The sequence below is a fragment of the Heteronotia binoei genome, chromosome 4 (genome assembly GCF_032191835.1).
Source record: "Heteronotia binoei isolate CCM8104 ecotype False Entrance Well chromosome 4, APGP_CSIRO_Hbin_v1, whole genome shotgun sequence".
Taxonomy (NCBI): domain Eukaryota; kingdom Metazoa; phylum Chordata; class Lepidosauria; order Squamata; family Gekkonidae; genus Heteronotia; species Heteronotia binoei.
The window spans coordinates 5,632,277-5,654,424 of record NC_083226.1 but is presented as its reverse complement, the minus strand read 5'-3'; the positions used below and the strand labels follow the sequence as shown (position 1 = coordinate 5,654,424).

Here is a 22,148-nt window from a genome sequence, read left to right as displayed (position 1 = left end):
TTCCCTCCCTAATCATGATACCAAGCAGCTTATCAATTGTTTTTCTCCTTTTCCATTTTATCTTCGCAACAGCAACCTTGTGAGGTAGGCTAAGGCAAGAGAGCGTGATAGGCTCAAAGTCACCAGCAATCTTGCGTGGCAGAGTCAGGATTTGAACTTGATGGTTCCGGATCCTAGTGTGGTCCTCTAATGCCTATCCTAGTTGAGAACATTGTTCTTACATTTCAGTCTCAGCAAAAAAACAAAAACAAAAAAGGGGGGGCTACAGTAAAGTAAGTAAAATACTCCGCTGGCTCTAGCGGGTTAAGTGCTAAACAAGAACCTAGGAGACTCGTGTTCAAATGCAACTCACTGGGTGATATTGGCAAAGATGAATAATAAGATGCCAGACCGGTGTTGGAAATGTAAAAAAAAAAAACATGAAGGTTCTTTCTACCGTATGTGGTGGGTTTGTGAAAGGGCAAAAAAAGTATTGGCGGATGATTCAAAAAGAAATTTCTAGGATCTCGGGATATGAATTTAAGAAAGTTGCAGAGACTTTCCTGTTGGGATTACAAATGGAAAAAAAATCCAAAAGAAGATAGAACTATAATTTGATACTTGCTTTCAGCTGCTAGGACATAATATGCGTAGTTGTGGAAGCAAGAAAAAATACCAGAGAAATGGGGTAGGATTGTAAAAGTTATGACACATGGTGAAATGGGCAAGTTAACATGAACCTTAAGAGACTATGATTTAGAAGTAATTAAGATGGAGTGGAAAAAGTTAGGACGTTGTATGCGCGGTTGTGGAAGCAAGAAAAAATACCAGAAAAATGGGATTGGATTTTAAAAGTTATGACACTGGGGTGAAATGGGCAAGTTAACATGAACCTTAAGAGACTATGATTTAGAAGTAATTAAGATGAAGTGGAAAAAGTTCAGAAGATACGTAGAAAAAGAGTGGAAAATAAAAGGACATTGGACAATTTTTGATAATGACTAAGTACAAGAGGGAGGAGGATATTAATTTTGGTTCTTATTAATTAAGGGTACCTTTAATATTAAGATTTTAAGTATATAACACCGGCGGGTGTCAAGTAACGGGGGAGGAGTGGGTAGAAAGTAATATATGGGATAGATAAAAAGTAATTATTAATGATGTAAGAAATTGAAATTTATTGCCATATGTTACTAATAAGACTGTTTGAAACAAAAACATTTTTCCACCCTCGGATCACAATCGTGCCAGGTTTTTTTGTTTTGGTTTTTTTAATCTTAAGAACATAAGAACATAAGAGAAGCCATGTTGGATCAGGCCAACGGCCCATCAAGTCCAACACTCTGTGTCACACAGTGGCAAAAAAAAATTTATATACACACATACACTGTGGCTAATAGCCACCGATGGACCCGTGCTCCATATTTCTATCTAAACCCCTCTTGAAGGTGGCCATACTTGTGGCCGCCACCACCTCCTGTGGCAGTGAATTCCACCTACTCTTCACCTACATGGCTTCTGCAAAGGGAAGTCCTGCCTCACCAACCTTTTAGAGTTCATTGAGAAAGACTCGCCAGAGATTCCTGAGTAAACTTAGCAGTCATGGGATAAGAGGATGGGTTCTCTTTCTGATTAAAAAACTGGTTCAATGACTGTTAGTAAAGAGTGGGGATCTGTGGACAATTCTCACAATGTAGGGAAGTATGCTACGGGGTCCGATAAGGATTGGTACGGGGGCAAGACTATTTCATTTATTCATAAATGATTAGGAACTAGGGGTGAGGTGCTGGTAAGTGTAAGGTGATGGCATAGTGGGTCAAAAAAAATCCCCACTTCACGTATAAGCTAATAGGGATAGAACTTGCTGTGACTGAGAGGGGGGAAAATCCCAAGTGTGTTGAGGATAGTTTGGTGAAAGTGTCAACCCTGTGTGCTGCAGCGGTGAAAAAGGCAAAGTCTGTGGTAGGTATTCTTGGGAACGGGATTGAGAATAAAACAGCCTATATTGTAATGCCCCCATATAGATCTATATCGCAGCCTTGTTTGGAATAGTGTGTACAATTCTGGTCACCGTATCTCCAAAAGGACATTGCAGAGCTAGAAAAAGTACAGAGAAGGGCAGCAAAGTTGATTGGGGGGGGTGGGGGTGGGGGGGGGAGCACCTTCTCTATGAGGAAAGGCTGATGAGTGACTTTTCAGTTTAGAAAAGCGATGGCTATGTTAGGGGAGGGGGAGGGTGTGGGGTCAAGATAGAGGTTTATAAAATTATGCAAGGGGTGGAGAGAGTTGACAAACAGAACTTTTTCCCCCTTTCAAAATACTAGAACTCAATACAACGAGGCTGATAGCATATTCAGGGTGGACAAAAGGAAATACTATTTTACACAGAGAGTGATTAAAATGTGGAATTCGCTCCTCTCTCTGCACCCTTGGTTCATCAAGGAGATCAGTTCCTAGGCTGCCCGTGACCCACAACCCCCTCTTCTCCCTAAAGCAGCAACGATAAGCTCTTCTTTTTCTTATAGAATCCTAGGCAACCTCCTACTGCCGGGGCCCTGTTCATTGCTCAAGTAACCCCCCAGACAGCTCCTTGGAGTGCTAACAGGTGGAGGATGCTGACGATGGAAAAAAGTTGTATTGTGTGCCAAGATATTAAGTGAGCTGCATGGCTCAGAACTAAGCCCCAGATCTTCTGATGTTAAGAGTTCCATCAAAAGCAAATGAATGCCTACTTGAATACAATTAAAGGCTCAGATCCTGATCTTGGTGGAACCATATCAAAAATCACCAAAGTTGGCAGTAAATATTTGTGTTGTCAACAATACTTGGGGAACATGGGGTGAATGCACATTTAACAGGGCATGTAGAACTAAAATCATTTAAAACACTGCTTACTGTTGCTTGTTTTTATTTAAAATTTTATTTTATCTACATATTGGACACAGTCAGAGTATATCCACAAAAAAACCAATGGGGCATTCTGTAACCTGTGTGTTTCTATACATGTCAGAAAATCCTATCTTTGTTTATATTTAAAATAACCTAAATTGTATATCTCTGTCCTGCTTTTGCATTTTTCTTAAGTCTACATTTTTCTGCACTTCACAGCCATAAAACCCCTTGACCTCTTAGGACCATTTTTGGGGGTCAAACACTATTCTCACAATTAGCCCATACATAAATTTGATGGAAAAGCTATTTTAAATCACAGACCATAAGAACAGGAAATTTATTGCGTGAGAACCTAATTTCATCTGTTTATTTTGTCCAGGTCTAAACTGTGTCAGCATTAAATAATTTGCTAAGATTCTTGCTCTCTCTCACAGGGTGAATATCCTCCCACGTCTGCGAGATATACATTTCAGCACTTGACCTTTTAAGGTCAAATACTTTTGTCTCACTCTGAGAACAGGCACTGAAGATGATAGAAAAATGTTAGGATTTAATGTGTAAGAAAATGCTATATGTTTACAATTAATGTATTAGAATAGGCATCTAAAATGCTGTTAGGTGGCTAGGTAAATGTTAGGATTTAATGTGTAAGAAAATGCTGGGATGGTTACAATTAATGTATTAGAAGGGGCAGCAAAAAAGTACAATCCCACTACGTCAGGCATTCATTTACTGATCAGGAGGTGGGGGCTGGTGTGGGGGAGGGGCAGCTGTTTAATGAGGAAATTGTGGGGGAGGGGCAGCTGTCACTTTTTGATTTCTGTTTGATGATGCGTTGTACGTACTGTATTCTTCTGAGGTTGTCCTTGAGAGGGCAGCTGCTGTGAGACCCCTCTCAGCCCCACCCACCTCACAGGGGAGAAGATAAAGGAGATTGTAAGCCGCTCTGAGTCTCTGATTCAGAGAGAAGGGCGGAGTATAAATCTGCAATTCTTCTTCTTCTAAAATGGCATTCTCCATGTCAGGTTAGTGATCATGTTGGTCAACTAGATTCAAGTCTGGTGGCAGCTAGGAGACCAATAAGAAGGTGAGGACTATAGATTTATATCCCGCCCTTCTCTCTGAATCAGAGTGGCTTACAATCTCCTGTATCTTCTCCCCCGACAACAGACACCCTTTGAGGTGGGTGGGGCTGGGAGGGCTCTCCCAGCAGCTGTCCTATCAAGGACAACTCCTACAAGAGCTATGGCTGAGCCAAGGCCATTCCAGCAGCTGCAAGTGGAGGAGTGGGGAATCAAACGTGATTCTCCCAGATAACAGTCTGTGCACTTAACCACTGCACCAAATAAGATTTGAGGCATCTTGATGGTGCTTCTGTCCAAGAAGCTCGTTGGCCTCTAACGTGCTGTCAGAGTCATGGGTACCCTCTGGAACTCTAATGTTGGTTTGGGGACTGGGTGGTGTTAAGCTTTTCTTCTGCCACACAAGTGCAGGCTATATTTTTTTTTCCTATTTAATGCAGAATTGTATTATGCAAATGGCTCTGTCCATATATTGCTCTACGCTGTACTGAGCTTGTAAGACAGAGAAGGGGAAATGCTTCAGAATAAATTACTAGAATTATAAATAGGAGGCGAACCAGGCATCGGAGAGCGCCATTGCATGCTTCAGTCCCCATTTAGCACATTGCTCTTAAAACTTTAAATCGGAAGCTGAAGCTATCATGGAGCTGCTTACCTGTCTGTTCCTCTAGCTCAACATTTAATCGACACTGGCTAAATGTAAAGTCTTTTGTTTGGAAATGATCAAAAGTTTATTATCTGAATTGGCAGGGAGGGCGGGATATAATTAAAATCAAATAAATAAATAAAATAAATTGGCCCTGGAAAGAGAAAGCGTGAATGCGCACTGATACAACTCTTCTGCACATGCTGCTTTGTGAAAATTCAGACCGCATTCGCTCCATCTGCTAGTATGAAGTCCAGTGGATTGAATTTTGGAATTCATTGGCCACCACTGATGCATGTAAAATCAGTTGCTAAAACTTGAGCCATGCTCCATGCAGCCAGCTCACCACAATCTCTCCTCCCCCCCCCCTCCACCCAAGGCTGAACAATCAAATTGAGAAGATTCGAATCGTCCGTTCAGATGGAATGTCAAGTAATTGGTCGAGGAGACCGATTCTCTGGTGATGGTGCTTCTTAGCCATTGCAGTAACCTAAGCAGAGTTACGTGTTGCCTTTTGAAAGGTATACTTTTAAAGGGTATACTTAAGATCATACAAAGCAAGAGTCAAATGGCACCTTTAAGACCAACAGAGTTTTATTCAAAATGTAAGCTTTCGTGTGCTAGAAGCACACTTCATCAGAATGGCAAGCTGTCCTAAATATAGATGAAGTGGGCAGTGAGTTAGCATGCAGAGTCATGGAAATGTTGTTTTAGCAGACTAAAAGAGTCACAAGTTGGGGTCCAGTGTTTGTTATGTTAACTGGGCTGAAAAAACAATGAAGGGTAATTAAGTTGGAATAGCAGATTGATGTCCATGTACTAAACCCATTATGTATCCTGGGTGTGAAGTACAATAAATGAGAGTCTGTTGTAATGTTAGCTCTGGGTTAAAATGAGGGCAGAGGTTTCTCAGAGGTTTGATTTTAACATGTAACATACATATGAACATTATTCTAGTTTGCCATTAAAATATATATATTAAAATATATCTACTTAAGATCATACAGTTAGTTTTACAGGCTGGTTTCAGAAGAAGATTCATACCCCACCCTTCTCTCTGAATCAGAGAGCGGCTTACAATCTCCTATATCTTCTCCCCTCACAATGGACACCCTGCGAGGTGGGTGGGGCTGAGTGGTCTCTCACAGCAGCTGCCCTTTCACGGACAACTCCTGCGATAGCTATGGCTGACCCAAGGCCATTCCAGCAGCTGCAAGTGGAGGAGAATCAATCCGGGCTCTCCCAGAGAAGAGTCCGCACACTTAGCCACTACACCAAACATACACCCTGCCAGATTATCTCAATCCTAAATACAAGAGTTAAAAGAAGACTCAAAAGAGAGGCTAACGGTGAAATATGCCCATGGTGTTCTGGTGGTGCTGGAAACTGCTGTGAAATTGCAGCTGATTTTTATAGACTCATCCAACTCTATGAGGGCCATACAGACCCTCCGGTCCAACCCCCTTGCTCAGCGCAAGACCAGCCGAGAGCATCCCCGACAAACGTTCAGCCAGTCTCTGCTTAAAGGCTGCCAGTGACGGGGGAGTTCACCACCTCCCTAGGGAGCCCATTCCACTGCTGAACCACTCTTACTGTAAAACAACCCCTCTTGGAGTTTTCAAGGCAAGATAGATGCAGAGGTGGTTTATTTATGTATTTATTATTTATTACTTTAGTCTTCTATCCCGCCCTCTCCGCAAGCGAACTCAGGGCGGCCAATGGTCCATGCAAAACATTTAAGATTACAATTTAAAATGACAATTAAAAATACATTTCATGGTGCTGTTCAGTATAGGTGGGATCTTTCTTCCTTCGGACGGTGGTCCTACAGTGATCATAGTTCCTCGGCAGTGTAGGGTGGCAGTCCTCTCCCAGTTTAGGTGTTGAAGGTCTGTCTGCGGAATTGAGAAAGATCCCACAGGGCCCTTATGGCCTCCGTGGGAGGGGCATTGCACATTTCTGGTGCTACCACTGAGAAGGCCCTAGCCCGTGTGGAACACAGTCTGGCCTCCCTTGTTTCGGGGATAGATAGTAGGTTTTGTGTCCCTGGGTGCAGTGCCCTCTGGGGAACATGTGGTGACAGGCAGTCCCATAGATAGGCAGGTACCGTAGATACTTTTGCCATTGCCTGCCTCTGCGTAGCAATCCTTGACTTCCTTGGTGGTCTCCCCCCTGAGTATTAACCAGGACCAGCCCCGCTTAGTTCTGACCAGCTTGGGGGTAGCCTAGGCTATCCGGCTGAGGGCTGTTGTTCTCTCAGCCCCCCCCCCCCCCAGATTAGTTATACTGACTGAGAGCAGTGGAAACAAATTCCCCCAATTTGGAAAACCTTAAACTACCAAATTTCAGGCCTGAAAACCGATTAGGGGACTGCGCAATGCTATAGATAGGCCAGGAGTAAAATGATCCAAATGTTCCCCTCCCCGCATGCGGAAGTCTACTCAGACGTACATCAGATCTGAGTTATCAATAACTATCCTGTGAATTAGGGATATCAAAGCACAGCTGGAAGAGCAGCTCCATTACTATCATTTCTTCAATCTGACAAGAAAGGCTGCCCCCGCAAGAACCCCACTGGAAGTGTGGACGTCTCTCTCATACCTAGGAAGCGCTTCTTTTCTATGTGCTCCGAGTCCCCTTGGAAATTTCATTGCTGATTAAGTTTGTGAAAGTAAAGGTCAGCCGGAGAGTGTCATTAGTGCAACGCACGCGCACGCGCTGGTGACAAATTCTCATTACAACTTAATGCCATCGGTGCAGACTGAAAAGGGTCACCGGGAATGGCTAATGCTAGCTGACAAATGTTGGGTGTATTAGTCACAAAACATTTGCAGAGTTCCATCAGAGCCGCGTGACAACCTTTGCAGCCAGTCCCAGCGAGCTGCCGCAGTCGACGACGGAGCCCTGCCTGTGATGAGCCGTCAGTCCCGTCCTGGCGGAGCTTTGGAGCGCCAATCAAAGCAGTCAGGGAAGATTGAAGTGACAGAGACCCACTGAGCGAAGAACGAAACATCCAGCACATGATGAAATATTCAGCTGGGGTGTAAAAGCTCTAAATGTTTTTTCAATTATTAGCACCTGCATTTGCTGCCGACATCTAACACTAACAGCATGTTAATTGCCACAATTTGTTAGGGCGGTTGTAAGAGGGAATGGGGTAGGCGTGAGACGTTACCCACAGCATCTCGGAAGACGTGGGCCCACTTGCTAGGCGCCTGCCTCCTTCCCCAAAAACCCTAGATAACCAGGTCATTTGGTGTAGTGGTTAAGTGTGCGGACTCTTATCTGGGAGAACCAGGTTTGATTCCCCACTCCGCCACTTGCAGCTGCTGGAATGGCCTTGGGTCAGCCAAAGTTATCACAGGAGTTGTCCTTGAAAGGGCAACTGCTGTGAGTGCCCTTTCAGCCCCATCCGCCTCACAGGGTGTCTGTTGTGGGGGGAGAAGATATAGGCGATTGTAAGCCGCTCTGAGTCTGATTCAGGGAGAAGGGCGGGGTATAAATCTGCAGTCATCTTCTTCTTCTTCTTCATTACTTTTGGTGGAAATGGAAAGTTGAAGATGCTCATACAGGCACATTGAGACCCACCCCCATCACCCAAAAAGGGGAGTTAGAGTATAAGCTTTCCTGAGTCTCATGAACATGTGGTTGGCTTATACTGAATTAGACGATTGGCCCATCAAGGTCAGTGTTGTCTACTCAGACTGGCAGTAGCTTTCCACATCACCTCCTGACTGATTCTTTTCACTGGAGATGCCAGAGATTGAACCTGGGGTTGGACTAGATGACTCTGGAGATCCCTTCCAACTCTATGATTCTGATTCTGCATGCAAAGTAAGTGTTCTATCACTGATCCTCTGCCCCTCCCCTAAACGTAAAAAAGGGAAGCTGCCTTCTACTGAATCAGACCTTTCTTCCATCAAGGTGAATCTTGTCTTCTCAAACTGGCAACAGCTCTCCAGGGCTTTCACACGATCTATAACCTGCTCCTTTTAACTGGAATCACTGGGGATTGAACCTGAGACCTTCGGTATACAAGGCAGATTCTCTCCCACTGAAGATATTGGATTTATATCCCGCCCACCACTCCGATTCTCAGAGTCTCAGAGTGGCTTGCAATCTCTTCAGTGGAACAGGCTTCCTTGGAAGGTGATGGGCTCTCCTTCCTTGGAGGTTTTTAAACAGAAGCTATTCATTCATTCATTCGATTGATTGATTGATTGATTGGTTGATTGATTGATATCCTGCCCTCCCCGCCAAGGCAGGCTCAGGGTGGCTGAGCTAGATGGCCATCTGACAGCAGTGCTGATTCTGTGAATTAGGCAAATAATGAGAAGGAGGGCAGGAAAGGTTGCATCAGTGCTTAGTTCTTGTGCCCCTTTCTGGCATGCCCAGGGAAATGCTGATTGCCACTTTGGAGGTCAGTCAGCAATTTTTTTCTCCAGGCCAGTTTGGCAAGGTTGCCAGTTTGCCATCTTGAGGGTATGGAGCAGGGGTCACTGGTAATGCATGTGTGGGGGAGACGTATTCGTGAAGTTCCTGTGAAGTAGCTACAAGCATAGCCAGCTTCAAGAGGGGGTTAGATAAAAATATGGAGCAGAGATCCAGTAGTGGCTATTAGCCACAGTGTGTATATATATATATATATGTTTTGGCCACTGAGTGATACAGAGTGTTTGACTGGATGGGCCATTGGCCTGATCCAACATGGCTTCTCTTATGTTCTTAAGTGTTGTACAGGGGGTTGGACTAGATGACCCTGAAGGTTCATTCTAACTCTATGATTCTGTGATTCTACCATCCCACAAGCAGAAGAAAGAGGGGAGGGGGGGAGTGCCACATAAGATGGTACCCATTGCCGTCCTCAACCAAAAATCTGGTGGAGCAACTCTGCCTTACATGCCTCCAGTTTACAAGGGCGTGAAAAGAAAGTGTATATTTAAGACACTCTCTGGTCTTTGTATGTCTCTTCAGAATTAAGTCTCACCAAGGTTTCATGACCAGTTTACAATGAAGTTGTGATCAGAATTACATTCCAGTTTGGTGAAAAATTGGTAGCACCACTGATGGGTGTGTGTGGAGGGAAGGGGCCATGGTTCAGTGGGAGAGCCTGCAGAAGGTCCCTAGTTCGATGCCCAGCACCTCCAGTTTAAAAAGGACCAGGCAGTAGGTGCTGTGAAAGACCTCTGCCCAAGTAGATTCAGAGGCAGTCAGCCTTTGAGTCCCTGAGCCAGGAGTCAACATCTGAGGAAGATCTTGATCTCTATGTTCTATGGTTGGACCTCCAGAGGAACTGGCTGGCCAGTGTGTGAGATAGGATGCTGGTCTAGAAGGACCACTGGTCTGATCCAACAGGGCTCTTCTGGTGCTTTTCTCAGGGGAAGGCCTTGGTCTCTCTGCCCTGTTGTTGGCCTTCCAGAGGAACTGCCTGGCCACTGTGTGAGACAGGAGGCTGGACTAGATGGACCCTCACTGGTCTGGTCCATCAGGGCTCTTCTGATGTTCTTATGAAGCCCCCAGCCTCTCTGTCCTGTTGTTGGCTGTCCAGAGGAACTGGTTGGCCACTGTGTGAGACAGGATGCTGGATTAGATGGACTCTCACTGGTCTGATCCATTAGGGCTATTCTGATGTTCTTATGAAGCCCCCAGCCTCTATGCTCTGTTGTTGGCTGTCCAGAGGAACTGGTTGGCTGCTGTGTGAGACAGGATGCTGGACTAGGTGACCCTTACTGGTCTGATCCATCAGGGCTCTTCTGATGTTCTTATGAAGCCCCCAACCTCTATGCCCTGTTGTTGGCTGTCCAGAGGAACTTGTTGGCCACTGTATGAGACAGGATTCTGGACTAGATGCACCCCATTGGTCTGATCCAACAGGGCTCTTCTGGTGTTCTTCCCAGGGGAAGACCTTGGTTTGTCTGCCCTGTTGTTGGCCCTCCAGAGGAACTGGTTGGCCACTGTGTGAGACAGGAGGCTGGACTAGATGGACCCTCCCTAGTCTGATCCATCAGGGCTCTTCTGATGTTCTTATGAAGCCCCCAGCCTCTATGCCCTGTTGTTGGCTGTCCAGAGGAACTTGTTGGCCACTGTATGAGACAGGATTCTGGACTAGATGCACCCCATTGGTCTGATCCAACAGGGCTCTTCTGGTGTTCTTCCCAGGGGAAGACCTTGGTTTGTCTGCCCTGTTGTTGGCCCTCCAGAGGAACTGGTTGGCCACTGTGTGAGACAGGAGGCTGGACTAGATGGACCCTCCCTAGTCTGATCCATCAGGGCTCTTCTGATGTTCTTATGAAGCCCCCAGCCTCTATGCCCTGTTGTTGGCTGTCCAGAGGAACTGGTTGGCTGCTGTGTGAGACAGGAGGCTGGACTAGATGGACCCTCCCTGGTCTGATCCATCAGGGCTCTTCTGATGTTCTTATGAAGCCCCCAGCCTCTATGCCCTGTTGTTGGCTGTCCAGAGGAACTGGTTGGCTGCTGTGTGAGACAGGAGGCTGGACTAGATGGACCCTCCCTGGTCTGATCCATCAGGGCTCTTCTGATGTTCTTATGAGTAGACAGTACTGACCTTGATGGACCAAAGGTCTGATTCAATAGAAGGCAACTTCATCTGTGTTCCTATGTAGGTATGGTTGGGAGCAGCCCGTCCCTGTCACAAGTAGCAAAATCCCCCCCCAGTATTCAGAAAGGCACACATTGGAGAGCTCTTGAAAAATGCCCATGATCTGTTTCATCCTCTTGACTTCTTCCTGCCATTTTCAGGTCAGTCAGAAGATGTTTTGGAGTTTGAAACGGCCACGGGATGCGTTAGCATCCTTGCAAAATGCCTGCCCCAGAAGCCAGGCTCTTTTGAACGCGACGTCAGCTCTCTCACAGCCAGTTTACTGGGAAAGGGATTTGCAGTTTTGCTCCAGGCTGTTGTCTTCCAGGCAGGCTTTTTGGGGCTGCGGCTGCAGCGTGGCGTTTAGTGTCTCTCTTGAGTTTAATTGACGCTAAGTGGCATTATGTGCTCTGCAAAAACCCTGGAAAAGATTGTACTTTCTTCTTCGCTTTAACTCAGGCGCACATAATTTTTGCCATAAGAACAGTGGAGGCTATTTATATGGTCAGGGAGAGAGAGATGTGAGAAATGAGGCTCAGTAGCTTTTCTGAAGCACGTACAATTGGTCTCTATTTATTTTCCCTGCACAAAAATTGTGGTTATTGCTGCGCATTGAGAACGTACAGCCTCTGGCTATCAAGCTTAAAATAATGCTCTTAATTTTGAAGTGGTAGAGTTCCCTTCCCTCTCTGTTAAAGGTTTCCACAGACTCTCCATTTGTGCCTTTGCAGTAATGCGCGGGTCCCCAAGCTACACTATTAAGCTGAGGGCAAGTTAGATGGAGGGGGAGGGGAGCGCATTACCTTATTCAGTCCCCAGCATGTGCGATGCTGCTGCAGTGGAGGCAGATGGGATGGGATGGGAGGCCATAAAGGTTGATAATTGGAGACAGCCCCTTAAACATAAATGTTGTTCATTGGCCAAGTGGGTTTCAAACTTTCCACTTTGGGGAAACATTCTTCCACATCTGCTAGGGCAGTGACCCCAACCTTTTTGGCACCAGGGACCGGTTTTGCAGAAGGCAATTTTTCCATGGACCAGTGGGGGTGGGGATGCTGGGTTTTTTGCTGCCTCAGACTGGCCCCACACCCTGTCCCTGCCCCCCATGGGGGTCTTTAAGTAAGGAGTAGGTGAAGGTCTCTACCTCACTCCACAGCCCGGTTGCTAACAGGCCATGGACCAGTACCAGTCCACAGCCTGGAGGTTGTGGACCCCTGTGCTAGGGCACCCATGCCCTGTTAGACCCATGCTAGGGCACCCATGCTAGCCGCATCTCATTGTACCTCAGAAGTTAAGCAGGGTAGGCCTCGATTGGAACTTGGTGGGGAGACCACCAAGGAACTTCAGGGTCACTCCTCAGAAACAGCCAATGGCAAACCATCTTTGAACATCTCTTGCCTTGAAAACCCACGTAAAGGTTTTAGGAGTTGCTAAACCCTTACATGCCCTGACCTGGTTAGCCCAAACTAGCCCAATCTTGTCTGATCTTGGAAACCAAACTAGGTTGGTACTAGTTAGTAGCTGGATGAGAGACCACCCAAGAATTGACCTCCAGGGTGTCAAGTCCCCAGCAGTTCAATGATCAGAGACAGTCCGTTGCAAGAATAGCTGTTTATTGATACATGAGAGGTCGGAGCAAGACGGTATTTGCGAAAACTGGCGGGCCTCTGCTTCCTACTTATAGTTCAGACTTAAACCATTACTAATTCAAACCTAAGGTACAAAGCAAGCAATCCCTCTCCCATAGTTCTTTCCCACGCCCATTGCAAGTGTGAGCATAATCAGACAGAGACGACCTTGGCCATCTCCGAGACTAGGCGGAAGGAATGCTTCACTTGTTACACAGAGATAGTAGCGGTGCAAAGCAGGGACAGTGGAAAGTGAAAGTATTCCCCGGCTAATGGCAAGAGTCTCTCTTGACACAGGGTTGTTATACAGAGGCAGGCAATGGCAAAACACCTCTGTTAGCTTCCAAGATCTGATAACATAAGGCTAGCCAGGGCCATCCAGGTTAGGGCAGAAAGAAACAGAAGTGGTTTGCCATTACCTGCCTCTGGGTAGCAATCCGGATCGGTCCTGGTTAGAACTCAGGTGGCAAGGACGTCCAGGGTCGCTGTGCAGAGGCAGACATGTTTCCTGCATTGTGCAGGGGGTTGGACTAGATGACCCTGGAGGTCCCTTCCAACTCTTATGATTCTATGACAAGGACAACATCCTGGAGTTGGGAGAGGAGAAGATAATTTATTTATTTAAAAGACTGACTCGTTGCCTTTCTTCCTTACATGGCTCAAAGCATAGAGAAAATGCATAGAACAAAATACATTAAAACATTTAACAACCCAAAATTTAGACCGGAAAGTGAGTTTGCCTCCTTATCTCACAATGATATGTGATGACAAAAGGCGTCGCGCATCATTGTTATCGTTGTTGTTATTGAGATATTTTGCCTGGCGTTCTGCAATTGGTGTTTCTGCAATTGGTGTTCTGCAATTCGAGATCTAGCCTAGTCCTTGGGAACTGCAGATGTATCTTCAGAGGAGTCTTGCTGTTCCAAGCAACACCGACTTCTGGAACTGAGCTTTTGTGGTTGTTGTTGTTAGTTGCTTTGAAGGTTTCCATGGCTACTCTAGCACTGAGGGAGGGGAAACTGACATTGTTGCTTAGTATTAAAATCATGTATCCCTGATGTGGGCATTTGTTAGTCAGCTTGCCGCAAAATGACACACTGCTGAATCTTTAAAGGGCTTCAGTTTGGGAAAGCAAAATGCAATTGGGCAAATTGTTGAAATATTTAAAACGCCGCCTGTTAAAGCTTTTACTTTGAAGGGCGTCGCGTCGGAAGTGGTATGCGGAGAAAGCCAGCAATTGGCTTCCCGGCCTCATGCGAGTCAGTCAGCGTGGGGGCTCCATCTCTATCGCTTCTCCTTTGTCGCCAACGCTAATAGAGCCTCCTGCAATCGGAGAAGGAAAACATCCATGAACCTTAAGGTGTTGGAAAGATAAGTTTAACCAGGGTGATTACTGATGAAAGGTAATGGTGGGCTTCTTGTCTGTTCCCTGCGCTTAAAAATTAATCACATCTGTTTTTATTAGCTGCGCTAAAGTGGGTGTGTCAAGACATGTTACATGCCCTGCTTCTCCGTGCCTGAGGTCTTCTCCGGCTTCCTCCGACGTTATCCGTGTTGTGTTTTCTTCCTCAGACATGACCCCTTATTGATACCTGGCAATGAACAAGTCGACAATATGGATTGCAGCGTGAAAAAATACGACTCCACAGGCATGTTTCATTGGTGTACAGGCAAGGATATCGAAAAGGTTATTTTGGTGAGTATCTGAAAAGAACACTTTGGTTGAGTCAAATCTCTTCCATTAAAGGTGGTACATTTCCCCAGTGCAAACAACCTTTCCTGGCCTCTTTTAAGAACATAAGAGAAGCCATTTTGGATCAGGCCAGTGGTCCATCCGGTCCAACACTCTGTGTCACAGAAGAACATAAGAGAAGCCCTGTTGGATCAGGCCAGTGGCCCCTCCAGTCCAACACTCTGGGTCACATAAGAACATAAGAGAAGCCCTGTTGGATCAGGCCAGTGGCCCATCCAGTCCAACACTCTGTGTCACATAAGAACATAAGAGAAGCCCTGTTGGATCAGGCCAGTGGCCCATCCAGTCCAACACTCTGTGTCACATAAGAACATAAGAGAAGACATGCTGGATCAGGCCAAAGGCCCATCCAGTCCAACACTCTGTGTCACACAGTGGCCAAAAAAACCAGATGCCATCAGGAAGTCCATCAGTGGGGCCAGGACACTAGAAGCCATCCCAGTGTGCCCCACCCCCCAAACACCAAGAATACAGAGCATCGCTGCCTCAGATAGAGTGTTCCCACAGTACACTGTGTCTAATAGCCACTGATGGACCTCTGCTCCATATGTCTATCCAATCCCCTCTTGACACTATCTATTCTTGTACTGGAGGAATGTACCTCCATTAATGGAACAGATGCATGGGATCCAACCACCAGTGTTTTATTTGCTAGGACTCTTGCGTTGATGATCTTGCTTATAACCAAGTTAGGTGATGAACAGGTCCAAGGGTGAGCAACACATGGACTGTGGAGTAAAGGGTGGCATGCCAGTCCCTTACTACTGTCTTTTGGAAGCCCCACAAATTGCTTTGTGTAAGAATGACTGCCGTTTCCATGATCGTATTCTATAGCCCATTTTGCTATCCTGTCCTACCACTCCTTGTTCACAAAGCCATCATTAACCATGGGTCAGACCAAGTGTCCCCAACATGGTGCCTAGGGATGCCATGGTACCCTTCACCACCTGTCTTTGATCAGGGGTGGAATTCTAGCAGGAGCTCCTTTGCACACACCCCTGATGTAGCCAATCCTCCCAAGAGCTTGCAAAAAAAGAGCCTTGTAAGCTCCTGGAGGATTGGCTACATCGGGGAGGTGTGACCTAATATGCAAAGGAGCTCCTGCTAGAATTCCACCCCTGGCTTTGATAGACAACAGCTACTATGATTTCAGCACATGCCACCCTAGCTTCACATGGAACGGCTGTGCAACGGTGCAGTCCCAAGCAAAGACGCACCTTTCTAACCACTTTGCAATGGAATAAGAACATAAACCGAGGGGTCCCAACATGGGGCCTGTCACCAGCTTTCATAGCACCTGCCAGGTGTTTTAGAAAGCAGGGGCGGGTGGAGCTTTTGCCCACCAGGGCTTCTGATTGGCCATTGGAGGTTTGATTGGCTGTGTAGGTTTTTTTTTTTAAATGTTGCTTTGGCAGCAGCTTGCACCATAGCACAAGCAGGGCTTTTTTGGTGGCAGGAGCTCCTTTGCGTATTAGGCCACACACCCCTGATGGAGCCAATCCTCCTAGAGCTTACAGTAAGTAGGCCCTTGAATAAGAACCCTGTAAACTCTTGGAGGATTGGCTACATCAAGGCGTGCAAAGGAGTTCCTTTTTTTTTTTAATTTAAGATGATTTATTGAGAACCAAGAACATACAGAAACAAAAATATTACAAAAAAAGCACAAAAGAAAAGATACAATACTGACATAGAAAAAACGAAGAAAACCCACACACCGTCACTCTCCCACCACCTACCCATCCCACACATATATGGAGTTTTGAGGGCTTTACACTATAACAGTTCTATTATCTCATCACAAACCCAATACTTTTTGCCCATACATACACTGGTTTCCAGGTCTTTGTACACTCCTGCCAGTTACCGTCTCTCAATCTGGTCAGAATATCCATTTCGGCAGAGTCTAATAACTTGAATAAAAATTCTTCCTTGTCAGGGATTTGGGGAGTTTTCCAATATTTCGCATAAAGTATCCTAGCAGCGGTAATCATATACATTAGCAATTTTTTTTCTGCTAGGGATAGATGTTCTTTACATATACTCAGTAGATAGAGTTCAGGAGAATGTTTAACCCTTTTTTTTTAAGACTTTTTGAATCCATATATTAATTTGTATCCAAAACTTTTTAGCAAATTCACACTTCCACCAAATGTGGAAGAGCATCCCTTTAACTTTTTTGCATTTCCAACACTTGTTATTATAATTTGGATTCATTTTGGCTAATCTCTCAGGGGTCAGATACCATCGGTACATCATTTTATACAAGTTTTCTTTGAAGACTGCTGATTTCGTCAATTTAATATTTTGTTTCCAGATTTTTTCCCATTCCTCTAGTTCAATAGAATAGCCAAAATCTTGTAACCACCAGCAGGGGTTCCTGCCGCAACAAAAGTCCTGAGCACAAGAATCTTCTCTGTGTGACTGAAGGTAGCAACCGTTTTGTAGCTGGCTCCACCTCCTATGGCACTCATTTTGGTGTAGTGGTTATGTGTGGATTCTTATCTGGGAGATCCGGGTTTGAGTCTGCACTCCTCCACTTGCAGCTGCTGGAATGGCCTTGCGTCAGCCATAGCTCTGGCAGGAGTTGTCCTTGAAAGGGAAGCTGCTGTAAGAGCTCTCTCAGCCCCACTCACCTCACAGGGCGTCTGTTGTGTGTGTGTGTGGTGGGGGGAAGGTAAAGGAGATTGTGACCACTCTGAGATCCAGAGTATAGGGTGGAATATAAATCCAATATCATCATCTTCTTCTTCTTTGTGTCTGTATATTCTGCCTCACCCCACTGTGGCAGAATATACTGGACTTTCCTGCACCCAGGAACATTTGAATTTATTAAATAAATTCAATTGTTTTCTGTATATGACTCAAGAAAATTTAATAAAAACTAATGGGAACCTCTGGGTTAGACAACTCTGTCTGATCCTTTTGCTTCAGAGAGCCGGTTTGGTGTAGTGGTTAAGTGTGCAGACTCTTATCTGGGAGAACCGGGTTTGATTCCCCACTCCTCCACTTGCACCTGCTGGAATGGCCTTGGGTCAGCCATAGCTCTTCCAGAGATTGTCCTTGAAAGGGCAGCTGCTGTGAGAGCCCTCTCCAGCCCCACCCACCTCACAGGGTGTCTGTTGTGGGGGAGGGAGGGAAAGGAGATTGTGAGCCGCTCTGAGACTCTTCGGAGTGGAGGGTGTGATATAAATCCAATATCTTCATCTACCTCACAGGGTGTCTGTTGTGGGGGAGGAAGGGAAAGGAGATTGTGAGCCGCTCTGAGACTCTTCGGAGTGGAGGGCGGGATATAAATCCAATATCTTCATCTACCTCACAGGGTGTCTGTTGTGGGGGAGGAAGGGAAAGGAGATTGTGAGCCGCTCTGAGACTCTTCGGAGTGGAGGGCGGGATATAAATCCAATATCTTCTTCTTCATGGGTAAAGAGCTGAAATCCAGAGGTGGCTGTAGGTAGTCAAATAACTGCAGACATACAGAGTGGTCCGGGAGTCTGAAGTTAACTTAGTACGGTAAAGCACTGCAGTATAAATGATAATCTGAACATAAATACATTAATTTTCTTGATAGAATACCTACAAACAGGCCATCCGTTCTGCAGAGAATCTAAAACCCAGTACATGAAAACGAGCGATCCTTGACACACATCTTTTACAAGAGATCATCCATAACTGTGCCATCAACATGACTGAACAGCCTTCACAGTTTAATAATCAAGTCCAATTAAAAAAAATCAGCATTTTAAACCTGATTTATGAACGAGCTCGTTAATCTATAGTTTATCTGGCGAACGTTTGCAGGCCAGATTTCCGTAGCAAAAGCAATTCCATTACGTTTAGGAATATTCAAGCCCTCTTCCGCTGTGTGACGCTAAAGGCAGTTCCTGCACTTACAACACAGAAAAGTGGTCCTGACTTCCAATTTGCTGCTGCTGCTGTTGTTGTTGTTATTATTATTTAGTTAATTAATTAATTAATTAAATTTATGAATCGCCTAATCCTGGCCAATGCCGGGCTTTAGGCAATATACAATAAAAGGTACACATAAAATCAATAAAACTAGCCATTTAAAACAGTTGCAACCCAATGAACATACTTTATAGTGTGCTGTAATTCTGCTTTCCAGGCATTGGGAGCAGTTTCCCCCAAGTGGGGGGAAGGGGGTGCCAGCCTGGCTGCCGTCCTTGTCCTCAAACAAAAGCCTGGTGGAACAGCTCTGCTTTGCAGCCCCTGCGGAATTGTAAAAGATCCCACAGGACCCTGGTGTCTTCTGGCGGAGAGTTCCACCAGGTCGGGGCCAGGACTGAAAAAGTCCTGGCCTTTGTTGAGGGCAGCCGGAGCTCTTTAGGGCTGGGGATCACCAGGAGATTGTGACCAGTAGAAGAAGAATTGCAGATTTATACCCCGCCCTTCTCTCTGAATCAGAGACTCAGAGCGGCTTACAATCTCCTTTATCTTCCCCCCCCCACAACAGACACCCTGTGAGGTGGGTGGGGCTGAGAGGGCTCTCACAGCAGCTGCCCTTTCAAGAACAACCTCTGCCATAGTTATGGTTGACCCAAGGTCATTCCAGCAGCTGCAAGTGGAGGAGTGGGGAATCAAACCCGGTTCTCCCAAATAAGAGTCGACACACTTAACCACTACACCAAACTGGCTTTCTGGAAGAGCGTAGTGCTCTCCCAGGGACAAACTGGAAGAGCGTAGTGCTCTTCCAGGGACATAATAAGAACATAAGAGAAGCCATGTTAGATCAGGCCAATGGCCCATCCAGTCCAACATTCTGTGTCACACAGCGGCCAAATACACACACACACACACACTGTGGCTAATAGCCACTGATGGACCTCTGCTCCATATTTTTATCTAACCCCCTCTTGAAGGTGGCCATGCTTGCGGCCGCCACCACCTCCTGTGGCAGTGAATTCCACATGTTAATCACCCTTTGGGTGAAGAAGTACTTCCTTTTATCCGTTTTAACCTGTCTGCTCAGCAATTTCATCGAATGCCCACGAGTTCTTGTATTGTGAGAAAGGGAGAAAAGTACTTCTTTCTCTACTTTCTCCATCCCACGCATTATCTTGTAAACCTCTATCATGTCACCCCGCAGTCGACGTTTCTCCAAGCTAAAGAGTCCCAAGCGTTTCAACCTTTCTTCATAGGGAAAGTGTTCCAGCCCTTTAATCATTCTAGTTGCCCTTCTCTGGACTTTCTCCAATGCTATAATATCCTTTTTGAGGTGCGGCGACCAGAAATGCACACAGTACTCCAAATGAGACTGCGCCATCGATTTATACAGGGGCATTATGATACTGGCTGATTTGTTAGTGGAACAGGTGGTCTCATAGATACATCAGTCCCAGACTGCTCAAGGCCTTTAAGGTATAACCAGAACCTTGACTCTAACTCGGTACTCAGTGTCAGACCCCAGAGTCAAAGAACACGCAGATGGTTAAGCATTTATTCCAAGCATCTTAAGGCAAAAACTAACGTCACAGCTCAAAGGCCCTTCATATATACCCTTGGTCGGTCGTTATCAATTCAACAAAGCGCGGCACCCTCAACCCCCTCTCCCCTACTGCATCCCAGGTGCACTATCTATTGCTCTCTCCGGTCTCCTCCAGCCACAACCTTGGTTGCCATGTTAACAAGCTGCTCAGATAACTATTAGGGATGCACAGATTTTTTTTCATGGTCATACTCAGACAATTACAAGTTGTTATATGGCAAGAGGATACAGTCTGGGAAAGACTCTTGACACTCAGTCGGAAGTCAGTGTAGCTGACACAGCACAGGTAGAATGTGTGCTGTCTGTCATGTTCCTGTCAGGACTCACCCTGCCGCATTCTGGGCCCATTGGAGTTCCAGTGTTTCATGAGACTGAGGCCCTAAGCACAGGGCTTTTTTTGTAGCAGGACCTCCTTTGCATATTAGGCCACCCCCCCTGCTGTAGACAATCCTCCTGGAGCTTATTGTAGGCCCTGTAAGAAGAGCCCTGGAAGCTCTTGGAGGATTAGCTACATCAGGGGTGTGTGGCCCAGAGATGGAATTCAGCAGAAGCTCCTTTGCATATTAAGCCACGCCCCCTGATGCAGCCAATCCTCCTGGAGCTTTTTGTAGGCCCTGTAAGAAGAGCCCTGGAAGCTCTTGGAGGATTGGCTACATCAGGGGTGTGTGGCCTAATATGCAAAGGAGGTCCTGCTACAAGAAAAGCCCCGCCTAAGCATAGAGGAAAGGAAACACGGCTGCCCAAGTGCCCATTTCCTCAGAAGCACAGGAAGCCACACTTTCCTCTTAGGACCAATGCTCCCTTTATGCCGTGGATTCTTGGGAGCAAAAATTCTATTTCGTGAGCTACTGGCATTAAAGTTGTGAGTGACTGTATCAATTCATTTGCTCTGGGGCCATTTTTTCTGAGTTAAGACAGAAATGTGTGAGCCGGAGGCTAAAAAGCTATGAGCTAGCTCACACTAACTCAGCTTAGCGGCCAGCCAGGTGTCAGCATGTACCCCTAGAAATCTGTGGCTTCTTTTAGGTAACTTCACTGCCTACAGCTCTCCTCTGGGCATCTAGGCTGCCCTTGGCTCCCCTCACTCTTTCTCAGACTAATCTACTTGACAGGGTTGTTGGGAGGAAAAGATGGAGAAGGGAAGAACAGTGCTTTGGGGGAAGAAGCAAGAATATCTAAAATATCTAAAAGCAAAAAAAAAACCCCAAAAACATTTACTTTTACCTCAGCTAGGTAGTGTTTTGTAACAAAAAGAAGGAAAAATTAATATCTTGTGGGTCACACAACAATCAGTGTTCATCTATGTTTTGCCTAAAGCAGGGGTGTCAAACATGCAGCCCGGGGGCCAAATCAGCCCTCCGAACAACTGGCTGCCATCTGCTTCCTTTTCCCTCTCTCTTGCTTCCTTCTGCATAACAGCTTGCTTTGCAAGACTCGCTCAATTGCACAGGAACTACAGATCAAAACCTCTATTTTCTCTATTGGCTGAGACTCCTCCCTTGGGGAAGAAGGGGAGGAGGGATAGCTTGCTTTGCCAGGTTCTCTCAATCACACAGCAAAGCTACTGAGTGAAGCCCTTCTTCCTTCTATTGGCTGAGGCTCCTCCCCCTCCTCCTCCCTTAGGGAAGGAAGGAAAGAGCCAGAGCTTCCTTTGCCCAGTTCCCTGGATTCCATGGGAGAGCTACAAAGAAAGCACCTTTAAGATCAATGAGTGCTAATGTTTTAAGCTTGTTTAAAAAAACACACACGTTTAATTGTGTTTGTCTGTGTCCTTTATAAAATTTATGTCTCTGCCACCTAATCTTAAATAGGTACACACATGGCCCGGCCCAACATGGCCCAGCCCGACAAGGTCTCATTTGTGTCAGATTCGTCCCTCGTAGCAAATGAGTTTGATACCCCTGGACTAAAGGGTGCTCTCTTTGATGCATTTTCAAGGCAGATCATGAGACACGGTCCTGCCATCAAAAATGGCATCTCTGCGTGGAGTTCCGTCCCTCCCGTTTTCCGCAGCAGCCCTCGTCCCGACAGTTCCGTTCTCAGACAAGTCAGCTGATGCTCTTGATC

General features: G+C 46.0%; 1 protein-coding gene across 9 annotated transcripts in view; it reads left to right on the top strand.

Moving 5' to 3' along the window:
- KCNMA1 (potassium calcium-activated channel subfamily M alpha 1) overlaps positions 1 to 22,148 on the top strand; it is an 866,219-nt gene that overhangs the window by 742,256 nt on the left and 101,815 nt on the right. For 8 of the 9 annotated variants that reach the window (XM_060236723.1, XM_060236715.1, XM_060236714.1 and 5 more), the window contains one exon: positions 14,398 to 14,521. In XM_060236723.1, coding sequence (XP_060092706.1) covers positions 14,398 to 14,521 — 124 coding nt within the window. Of the gene's footprint in view, positions 1 to 14,397; positions 14,522 to 22,148 lie in introns of those variants that run through there. The other variant, XR_009555312.1, reaches the window with a different exon arrangement.